At 40.7% G+C, this 12219-nt stretch overlaps 1 protein-coding gene across 1 annotated transcript in view; it reads right to left on the reverse strand.

The window, feature by feature from the left end:
• Window positions 1-3677: 3677 nt before the first annotated feature.
• CLDN16 (claudin 16) overlaps window positions 3678-12219 on the reverse strand; it is a 54498-nt gene continuing 45956 nt past the window's right edge. The window contains exon 6 of the mRNA XM_063441085.1: window positions 3678-3869. Within this exon, the coding sequence (XP_063297155.1) occupies window positions 3736-3869 (134 nt within the window). The 3' untranslated portion in view covers window positions 3678-3735. The remainder of the gene's footprint in view (window positions 3870-12219) is intronic.

Below are 12219 nucleotides of genomic sequence, written 5' to 3' on the forward strand. Positions count from 1 at the left end.
TGATTTGAACCCTCTGAAGCGCCCTGCCACCCAGCTAGGCTACCCCAAGCACTAGCACATGCCAACTCACCGCTGACAGGAGCTGCCACGTTAGCCCGGGGCAGTCGCCACGATCTCCCTGGTGGTCCTGCTCATCTGAGTCATGTGATCCTGACTCCGACTCCTCTGGATCTGCTGGCAGCCGGCCGGTCCACCAGCTGCTGGGTCCACTACCTGCTCTCCGTCTTCCTCCAGGGCCTTCATCAGCCAGGGGCCGGCCCCCCGCCACCATGCCTTTCCGGTGCCTCCTGTCACATGCTGCACCTCCTGGCAGCCTGGGATCCACCGCTCACCACGCCATCAACGATCCTTATGAATCTCCCAACCACCTCGTCTCACTGGGCTTGGGGAAAGACGAGTAGGAGGCCTAGAACTTTGGAAGCTCTCTGTCTCCTGCCGGTCCTCTCCTCTCACCTCCTGGGGCAGACCGGCAATCACCTCAGCCAGAGATCCAGCTCCATGAGAAGACAGGTAAGCCTGCAGCACTGCAGCCATCTTAAAGTAACCAAAGCAAGCAGGTAAGACACTACAGGTAAAACTGTCCTTACAAAGCTTCAGATTTTTTTTTATTTTTTTTTGTGTAGAATATGGAAAGAAGGGAAAACCTGTTCCTGCCTTTCTTTCTGGGAATGGTGAGTAGCCTCTCCTTGCACACATACTTATACTGTCCCCCATGTTGCAACAAATGTGTCCCATAAATCCACACCCCTTACTGAGTGGCAGCAGTCATGCCTCCCCTTCCTTACAGTCCAGGGGATGTCTGAGCCTTACAGTTATGATAGCATTGTGCCAAATTAGTGGGGCTGGCACAGTCCCTATGAAGATTCGGAAGGCTCCAAAGGACTTTAGAAGATGTCTTTATTATTCTTATTGTAGGTCAAATTTCCTTTCTTTGAGTCTCAGAGGATGACATTTCTCATTTGCTAAAAATCAAATATATAAGTGAGCTGACATTTATAGCTTGCATTCCATAATGTGTCTGTCAGGCCCCCTCCCTGTGCGCCTGCTTCCTCATTGCGAGCGGCGGCTTCTGATGCCCCCACGCCGCTTGCAACGGTCTCACTTACTGCATCCCCTCGAGCGACGGCTTCTGGTTCTCGCCCGCCACTTGCGGCAACTCCAATGGTGTTTTACCATTTTATTTGATTTACAATAAAAGCCGCTATTTTATACTGTCACACGGAGTCCTGATTTCCTGCAATCCTGCGGGCTGCGGAGGGAGATTTACAGCCCCCCAATTACATCGGGGGAGGCACCCTTGAGCGCATTATACGTCTATATCTTGTGAGTGCACCTTTATACAGCGTATATTACCTGTTAAAATTGTATTGCACTATGTTGTATTTATGTTTTTTTTAGATTCTGCAGCCGTATCCCACTTGTGTTTTGCATGTATCTTAGTTTAAAAGATCACTACCTGGAAAGTGATCCTTGGGAGGCTGTTCACCTGATTTATCTGATAATTATATTATATATATTTTTTACACTATTCACATGTGATTGTGGTGATAGTATTGTTTTTGTCTTACATATGTGCAGTAGTATACTTGGATGACATTCTCATTTATTTCCCAGATCTTAAGAGTCATGTTGTTTCTTTTCCAAAAAGCTGTCTGATTCCGACATAGGAAACAGAGAACTATTAGCTATTGTGTTAGCTATCAAAGAGTGGCGATATCTATTGGAGGGGGCTAGGTATCCTATTTTAGTAATTATGGATCACAAAAACCTTTCGTACATTGCTGACGCCAAACGTTTATCCTCAAGACAAGCTAGGTGGTCCCTATTTCTCTCCCGTTTTCAATATACTACCACTTATAGACCCGGATACCGTAATGTCAAAGCTGATGCCCTATCCAGGCAACATGAACTAATAGAAACCACTTCTTCTGTTCCTGAAACCATTGTCCCCTCAGCTAATATTATAGCTACCACTCGTCTGGGGGTTTCTTCCATGTTACTCAATCAGATTAAACAATATCAGACACAAGCACCTCCTGAAAAAACACATGGCTTATTATACGTAAAAGAAAGAGAAAGACAAAAGATTATGTCTTTATTTCATAATTCTAAAATGGCAGGTCACCCAGGTGTTAAAAAGACATATGAGAACATTACAAGATTGTTTTGGTGGCCTTCTTCTAAGTGCATGATTAGAGATTATTTTTAAGCATGTGAAATTTTTACAAGTCCAAGTCCCCGTCACATAAGCCAGTTGGTTTTCTAATGCCCCTCTCTATACCCAAGAGAGGGGCCAAAGCGTGCTTGCAGGACTTCTTGCGGACGGCTCCCTTCCTATGGAATAGCCTGCCTACCCCCATCAGACTCTACCCTAGTCTTCAATCCTTGAAACCCATCTTTTTAAGAAAGCTTATGGCCTCCCAAAGTAACCTCTACCTTACATACTTGTCTCTTGCTCTCCCCAATAGGGCAGCACTCTACTCTCTCCTCCAGCTCTGCTTCACTCCCACCTTATTTGATTGATATTTCCTGTCCTAATATGTTTTATACCCCACCTCCTATAGACTGTAAGCTTGTTTCAGCAGCGTCCTGTTCAACCTATTGTTCCCATAAGTTTTTTGTAATTGTCCTATTTATAGCTAAATCCCCCCTCTCATAATATTGTAAAGCACTGCGGAATCGGTTGACGATATATAAATGGCCATAATAATAATAATAATACATAACCAGATCTATATGTCCACAGTATAGAAAGCACTTTTTCAAAAAGGTTCTTTGAAACATAGCTTTTATTTGCTCAAGTAAAATTATCAACGTTTCAGTTTCATCAGTAAAACGTTCATCAGCTTTGCGTATATAGTATTTGTAGCAGTCCATGCACTTAGGCTATAACCATTATAAATTGTCCGGGCTGTAAATATATAAATGTAGCAAAACGTTGGTAGCACTTACTGACAGTAAAAAGTAGAAAATGTCCTTTATTTTCCCATCTTAAAGAGTTTTGCATAATAGTGTAGTAAAAAATGTTGGTCAAAGTTTCAGTCATGGCTTGGGACTTTACTTGGGTCCTGAGGAATGTCCCAAGCCGGGACTGTAACGTTGACCAACATTTGTTACCACACTGTTATGTGAAACTTTTTAAGAAGGAAAAAAATTGAGATTTTCTACATTTTAAAGTTTGTGAGGGCTACCAGCGTTTTGTTACATTTATATGTATATAAATGTATTTATTTCAATTTTGGTTGAAATTGAGAGATTGCTTTTTAATTTTATAATTTAGACTTTTTTTAAGTTTGGAGTACAGTACCTGAAGTATGTGTAATCCTTTTGCATAATTTGTACAGATGAATTTCAGATCAATTCCTTCATTAAAAGTCCTGGTGTATATATTTTTTATATAAAATTATTAAATATTGGTTCAAACAGAACAAAGCAAAGACAGAGTTTAACATGATCACATAATATCACACATACACGTATTATGTAAGCAAATCACATCAATATTGCAAATTCATTATTTCAATATCTACAAAATAGATCAGAAGCAATTGTAGCAAAACAACAAACAACATCTTCAATGAACATTGTACATGAATCTGTTAATACCTATCTGTACAACAGGTTTTACATCCTATATACTTCATATAACTCATCTATTTCACAAAAAAAGAAACTATAAATGAAGTACATTCAGGGAGATGAACTGTTTAAGTGATGACAGTCCTGGGTGTTGTTTTAAACCCTAGTATCCACAGCGTACATCTTGGCGGTTTCTGTTTTTGATGGTGAATAAAATTTGTTAACAGAATCTCCATTATGGGTGTAGATTTTTCTTGAGGCATAAGAAATTCCTCTCCCATATCCATTCTCTAAAAAACAAAAAACAAAAACACAATATATTTACAATAATAGATAAAAGAATGAAGACCGTGAAGATATAGATTTTTTTTTTACCAATAAACCGGTCGTCACAAACCTATAAAACTTTTATTTACAAAATAAAGTCCCAAAAAGGAAACAGAACGTCAAAAAAACTGTCTTCATAATAAAACATAACCTTTATTGAAAAAAATAGGAAAAGACTAAATAAATAAATATTTCTGCAAAAAGTGAAGTGATATATGAACAGTGATAAACAAGAAAATAGAAAGAGGGGAAATAAGGTTCATTTTATATGACTCAGGTATAGTATGTAAAGTATAGTTATCAGCCTGCAGGCTGAAACAGTACTGTGCAAAAAGCTACAAGGTTAAGAAAAATACACACAGAAATACTCTTAGTTCAAATTCCCACTACTCGGCAGCAGTAATGGCTCTAGTATTCATCAACCCAAAAACACAAAACAAAAAAAATAGTAAAGAACAGTGATAGAAACTTTTTTTTTGTTTTCATCATCCAAAATTCTGAAAACTAATAATACAAAAGTAACAGCATAAAGTACGTGCTATGAAACTATTCTAACAAGTTTTTTTGTGTCATGACCCTACAAATCAAAATGGCTGCTTCCTGACTCGGTTGACTGAAAATAATGTAGTACTCATTTTAGTCTGGTTGCTGTGCACAGCTTCTTAGTCCTGAAGCCTACATAAATTTCATTTATGGAGAATTAATAGTTTATCACAACAAAAGTGCATGTAAGAGCAAATGAATGTTAGATTGATGAATTTTGTAACACATGTATCATGCCGTTAAAGTTAGTCAAAGCATATGGGCAGAGATGTAATGAAGGCCCAGGATACGCATTTTAGTACAGTTGACTCCTATGTACCTGTCAAATACTATGATTAAACCACATCAATTTAATATAAGTGATCTGCTTTGCAGTGTTCTGAAAAAGCTCCTTGATGTATTAGATCTTATATATTGACAAAAACTGTTTTCAGAGTCTCTTTACAGGGCTCTTGTGATTAATGCATGGGTGCATTTTATGTGCATATCGTACATCATATACTCTACAACATCTCTCACTGCCGCTGACAGCACAGGTTGCTAATCTCACTAAGATTTCTGTTTATGGATCTTAACTTCAGATGTATTCTATAGCAAGAAATGCCAAAAGGTAGAATCACAGCTGCTGCAGAACTAGTATGGTTCTTGTGGGGGCTTTGTCAGCCTTATGGAAATTATCAGGGACGAATCAAGGGTCAGTGACTGACTGGGTGCAATATTTATATGCTATGCATGTAGGGGTGGCTAAATTACCCACTTCTCTAACACACACATTTGTTTTAAGTCTTCTCATTGTACCTGCTCCATTACTTTTCCACTGCTGGGTGATTGGCATAAGAAGTGTGCCAATCACAGGCATGTAGGAAGGCGTCACTACTAATGATGATTAGTTAAAGCACAGCAAATATTTGAGGACCACATTCTCATTATGCTAAACCAGCAAAACAAACAATGGCCTATTGGGCTTTGTTTTCCATAATGTTCAGGAAGTTCTTCACAAACAAAACTAAACTCCTCATTAACATGTCTCTGTCATTGTCCTTATCTGTGAGAGAAATTTAGAGAAGAATTACAATACCACAGACTCTAGGCAGACAGGCTACAATTTTGGTACCACCTCTTCACTCTTCATATAGGAATGATGAATGGGACGAGGTAAAGTCAGGGTTCCAAGACTTCTGTCTAAACTACAGGCCCTACACTTATGGTTAAACCTTATGGTTATTCCTCCTCTGCTGCATTTGTATGCGTAATGTGTAGAGCAAGCATGTCAAACTCGCGGCCCGCGGGCCGCATGCGGCCCACAAGGACCATCTTTGCGGCCCAGCAAGCCACGAGTATATGCTTGATGTTCCAAGCAGAGTAGGCACCTGCTTTCCCCATATTGCAGGTGCCTACTCTGCTCCTTTACCCGACCGGGGAGGAATGGCCTCTGTTGGCAGCGAGGGAGCTCAGTGTACCTGCTCCTCACTGCTCCCTCGCGCGCCGACTGAAGTAAAGCCGGGCGCCGGAATATGACATCATATTCCGGCACCCGGCATCACTAAACTGCGCGAGGGAGCAGTGAGGAGCAGGAAGGACCCCAGGGAGATGCTCCAAAAGGTAATGAGCAATAAAGAAAAGTATGTGTGTGTAAGTGTGTGAGTGTCTGTCAGCGAGTATGTGTGTGTGTGTGTCTGTCAGTCAGTGAGTGTGTTTGTATGTGTGTGTGTGTCTGTCAGTCAGTAAGTGCGTGTGTGTGTGTCTGTCTGTGCATGAGTGTGTGTCTGTCACCAAGTATGTGTGTGTGTGTCTGTCAGTCAGTCAGTGAGTGTGTGTGTGTGTGTGTGTGTGTGTTTGTCAGTCAGTCAGTGAGTGTGTGTCTGTGTGTGAGTGTGTGTCTGTCAGCAAGTATGTGTGTGTGTGTGTGTGTCAGTCAGTCAGTGAGTGTGTGTGTGTGTGTGTGTCTGTGTGTGTGTGTGTGTGTGTGTGTCTGTCAGCAAGTATGTGTGTCTGTCAGTGAGTATATGTGTCTGTCTGTCAGTCAGTGTGTGTGTGTCTATCTGTCTGTGTGTCTGACAGTGAGTATGTGTGTCTGTCAGTGAGTATGTGTGTGTGTGTCTGTATGTGTGTGTGTGTCTGTCTGAGTATGTGTCTGTGTGTGTGTGTCTGTCAGCAAGTATGTGTGTGTCTGTCAGTGAGTATATGTGTGTGTGTCTGTTAGTGTGTGTGTCTGTCAGTGTCTGTATGTGTGTGTCTGTCAGTGTGTCGGTCTGTGAGTATGTGTGTGTGTGTCAGTGTCTGTATGTGTGTGTGTGTGTCTGTCAGCAAGTATGTGTGTGTTTGCCATTGAGTATGTGTGTGTGTGTCTGTCAGTGTGTCTGTATGTGTCTGTCTGTGAGTATGTGTGTGTCTGTCTGTCTGTGAGTATGTATGTGTGTCTGTCTGTCAGTGAGTATGTGTCTGTCAGTGAGTGAGTGTGTGTGGGTGTGTGTGTGTGGGTGCGGCCCACATAAATTTAAACCTTGTTTATGTGGCCCGTGCCACACTTTGAGTTTGACATGCTTGGTGTAGAGATTCGCTAACAACTGCCAACTTGTACTGAACTGAATACTCTTTTGTAAAATGTAGGCAGAAAGTTCAGATTTAGAGCAACTGGCTACATTTGCCTAGATTTTGCAATTCAGTTTTCAATTCAGTAGTTTAGTGTTCCATGAAGAAAGCCTTCCATGTTATTTGCGCAGGTTAAGGTATATGTAATGCAAGCTGAAGTGCTTTATGTGTGTAAAATGTGTCTTTATTTTTCATTTATAAATTATTATTATAATTTTTATTGGTATTTATATAACGCCAACTAACTCCGCAGCGCTTCACAACATTATGAAAGAGGGGGGGGGGGGGGGATTTACAATAAATCTGAGAGTTACACAGTGACACAGGTAGATGAGGGCCCTGCTCAAACGAGCTTACAGTCTAAATCAAAGCAAACATCTCCCTGGCTGACGGTCAGACAGAGGCTGAGGTTTTCTTCTGATTCCTACAGCTCCAAAGGTGAGGCATGATTGGAGAGCAGGCACAGTAAACCAGAGATTGCCCTACTAAACCTTCTCAATGAGCTGTAGAACAGCTCATTGAGGAATCTATAAATGAAAAGCCGCAACTGTCTGCTGTAGCTGCAGACAATAGATCTGCAGATAGTGCAAGCTATATTTTCGTACATGCACAAAGAGAACATGCAATACAAAATACATGCATGGTTCCTTTTAGAGGCATATCTACTAAATTGTTAAAAATATATATATATATATATTTAATGGAGACATCACTGGACTTGCCCATGAAAGTGGCTAGTAGTTTGTTGCCCTGTACGATATGATACCATGTTATATGGCACCTGGTGCACCGGTATTAGCTCACCCCTGGTAATTGAAGCTATAAAGTAACTTTGGAGATCTAACTTTTGAACTTTTCTGTCATATGATATATTTTAAAATAAATTGGGGTTTATTCAATAAACAACAACTGGTAGCGAATTTAAAATCAAATTGTAAAGTTTAAATAAAATAATTCAAGATTAATTCACTAAAATTCACAAATAAATATAAAACATGTTTCTTAAATTGTTCTACACAAATTATATTGGGAACAATGCATGGTGAATCGAGGAATTTATTCTGATCTCAAAGTTCTTTTATTTTTCAAATATTTAATATTCAAATTACTTTTCAACCATACAGCATTTAATTTAAGCATTACCTGTACTAAGATTTTTGTCATTACAAAGATTACATTCAATTAATAAAATCCATATTTGCTATAGAAAGATACAAATCTTGTTTTATGAGAAAGATATAAAAGATATTGCTAGTACAGTTTGTGTGCTAAAGGGGAATATGCATAAAAAGTAATTGGAATACAGTTCTTTATTTTTACATCATTATTATGTATTAGAAGCAGTTATATGGGGTTAAAACTGTGCAAAACGTGCTTTCTGAAAATGTATATGTCCATTAAAGGGACACTCTAAGCACCAAAACAGCTTTAGCATAATGAAGTAGTTTTAGTGGGGTGTGTTTCAGTTCCAGTTAGGAGCTAAATCACTTTTTTTTTCTGGTTATGTAACCATAGCTACACCTCCCCTGGCTTTGGCTCACACAACAAACATGAAAAATATGGTTTCATTTTTAATCAGATCCTAATGCACAGTGTGGTTTACATTATAAGTTCTTATTTCCTGCAAGTTCTATCAGGCTATTAACAAAGCAGGATATAATAAATTCTGCATTAAACACACAGAGCAATAATGGAAGTTTACAAATTAGATCTCTTTACAGGAAGTGTGTGAGAAGACTGTGTAAGTCAGAGGCAGGGGAGGTGTGACATTCCTGCAGGAATGTAAGCACCAAAGCCATTTCTTTAAGCTGAACATGTTTTGGTGCCAAGCATGTCCCGTAAGTGCTTGTTTTTAAGGAAAGTGTATACATAGTTATGATCACAGTTCATTGAAATATGGAAGAGACTAAGATTGTGTTGAATAGTGTAATACAAAAATCATTATAGCAAATGTCTTGAACTTCTTGTAGTACAACTCAAACTGACCAGAATATTGGTAATACATTTATTGGAGGGTCACAGTTGGACACCATTGCCCAGGCCTTATTCCTTCAGACACCCTTTGTCAAACTGAATAATTAGTTCCTCCAGTTTGTGCCTCAACGAATGGACTGCATCAAAGCAGATATCTATCTGTGTGTGCCAGCGTGTGTGTATGTTCCAGTGTGTGTCAAGCTGCGCGTGTATGTGCCAATATATATCCGTGTGTGAGTGTGCCAATGTGTATATATGTGTGTGTATGTCAGTGTGTGTGTATCTAAGGATATATGTGTATATATATATATATATATATATATATATATATATAAAACGTATATACTCGAGTATAAGCCGACCCGAATATAAGCCGAGGCCCCTAATTTTACCCCCAAAAACTGGGAAAACTTATTGACTCGAGTATAAGACTAGGGTGGGAAATGCAGCAGCTACTGGTAAATTTCTAAATAAAATTAGATCCTAAAAAAAATATATTCATCGAATATTTATTTACAGTGTGTGTATAATGAATGCAGTGTGTATGAATGCAGTGTGTGCATATGAGTGCAGTGTGTGTGTATGAGTCCAGCGTGTGTATGAGTGCAGTGTGTGTATGAGTGCAGTGTGTGTGTATGAGTGCAGTGTGTGTGTGTATGAGTGCAGTGTGTGTGTGTATGAGTGCAGTGTGTGTGTGTATGAGTGCAGTGTTTGTGTGTATGAGTACAGTGTGTGTGTGTATGAGTGCAGTGTGTGTATGTGTGCAGTGTGTGTATGAGTGCAGTGTGTGTATGAGTGCAGTGTGTGTGTGTATGAGTGCAGTGTGTGTGTGTGTTGCAGAGCCTTGGTGGTAGGTGGGCAATTGTATTATTATTTTTTTTAATTATTTTAATATTTTGTTTATTATTTTGAATTTAATTTAATTTAATTTAATTTAATTATTATTTTTTATTTTATTATTATTATATTTTTTTTTCGTCCCCCCTCCCTGCTTGATTCATGGCAGGGAGGGGGGCTCTCCATCCCTGGTGGTCCAGTGGCATTGGCAGTTCAGTGGGGGGCAGAGGGGGGGGCTGTCAGAGCTGTAACTTACCTTTCCTGCAGCTCCTGTCAGCTCTCTCCTCCTCCACGCCGTCCGGTCAGCTCTTCTGTCAGCTCCCACTGTAAGTCACTCCCACTGTAAGCCGCGGCTCTCGCGAGATTTACACTGGGAGCTGACCGAGGTGCTGAACGGACGGCGCGGAGGAGGAGGGAGCTGACAGGAGCTGCAGGAGAGGTAAGTTAAAGCTCTGACAGCCCCCACAGCCCCTGTCTGTATTATGGCAATGCAAATTGCCATAATACAGACTATTGACTCGAGTATAAGCCGAGTTGGGGTTTTTCAGCACAAAAAATTTGCTGAAAAACTCGGCTTATACTCGAGTATATACAGTATGTGTGTGTGTGTGTGTTTATATCAGTGTGTACATATGTGTGTGTATGTCAGTGTGTGTGTATCTGAGTGTGTGCCAGTGTGTATATATGACAGTGTGTGTATCTGTGTGTCAAGTCGTGTGTACGTGTCAATGTGTGTATCTGAGTGTGTGTATGTGCCAGTGTGTGTATCTGTGGGTGCAAGTGTGTGTGTGTGTCACTGTGTGTATCTGAGTGTGTGTGCATTTGTGTGTCAAGGTGTGTGTATGTCACTGTGTTTATCTGAGTGTGTGTATGTGACAGTATGTGTATATGAGTTTGTGTATCTGTGTGTCAAGGTGTGTGTATGTGTCAGTGTGTGTATCTGTGTGTGTATATGTCAGTAGGTATGTATCAGTGTGTTTGTATGTGCCAGTGTGTGTATCTGTAGATCAAGGTGTGTGTATATGTCACTGTGTGTATCTGAGTGTGTGTGTGTATGTGACAGTTTGTGTATTTGTTTGTCAAGGTGTGTGTATGTCCCAGTGTGTGTATCTGTGTGTATATGTCAGTATGTCTGTATCAGTGTGTTTGTATGTGCCAGTGTGTGTATTGGTGTGTTTGTATGTGCCAATGTGTGTATTTGAGTGTGTATCAGTGTGTGTATCTGTGTGTCAAGGTTTGTGTATGTGTCACTATGTGTATCTGAGTGTGTGTGTGTGTGTGTGTGAGTGTGCGTGCGTGTATGTCAGTGTGTGTGTATTGGTGTGTGTGTGCCAGTGTGTTTTTCTGTGTATCAAGGTCTGTGCATGTGTCAAGGTGTGTATCTTTGTGTCTGTGTGTATATGTCAGTGTGCATATGAATCTGTGTGTATGTGTCAATGTTTTAATACGTGTGTCTGTGTGTTAATGTGTCTGTGTATGTATGTATGGGGCAGTGTATGTGCAGACATCCCAGCAATCAAACACCAACACAACATACAAATACAGTCCTGCAAACAATCACATTACATACAAAACACCCCTGGTTTTAAATGTCAAATGTATATATAAAGACTTAAACATCCTTCACTCAAACACCAATACTACACACAAATGTACATCCGCATTTAAAAGCCAAAACTACATCCAAGCACACCCCTGCACGCAAATGCAAACATTGCATACAAACACACCCCTGCACGCAAATGCAAACATTACATACAAACACACCCATGCACGCAAATGCAAACATTACATACATTTGATACACAAAAATGGTAACATTATATACAAACACCAAGTGTACACCCAAAAGCACACCTGCTCCCAGGGCCAGCCTTTGGGGTGTGCGAGCTGTGCGGCTACACAGGGCGCCATGGCAACAGGGGCGCTAGGCGCGCAACACAGCTTGCACATGCTTCGACACTAAGGCTTGTTATTCCATCCCTTGCTCCCTCAGTGGCACTCGGGAGGTAAGTATACAGAAGAGCAAGCACGTTTACCATGGGGGATAGCCAGGCTGAAGCAGTGCACAGATCACGGACATTGCTGGTTTCAGTAAACTCCCAACATCTCTATGGCTGCAGAGCTAAGGAGGAGGAGTCAGTAAGGAAGCAGACCCTCACTCTGGAATCTAACATCCCCCTGTGCTTACTCATCCAGTAAGCATGTTCCTCAAGCCATCCCTCCTGTTATAGGCTGCCAGTCACTTGCCTGTATTTTACCGCACTGGCCTCTTTCATGACCTCTGTGCTGCCTGTAGCTTCCCCTCGCAGGAGTATCAGCACTACCATGCCTTCATTCCCCAGCTGCTGTCTGACACCCTACAGA

This window comes from Pelobates fuscus, chromosome 2 (genome assembly GCF_036172605.1).
Source record: "Pelobates fuscus isolate aPelFus1 chromosome 2, aPelFus1.pri, whole genome shotgun sequence".
Taxonomy (NCBI): Eukaryota; Metazoa; Chordata; class Amphibia; order Anura; family Pelobatidae; genus Pelobates; species Pelobates fuscus.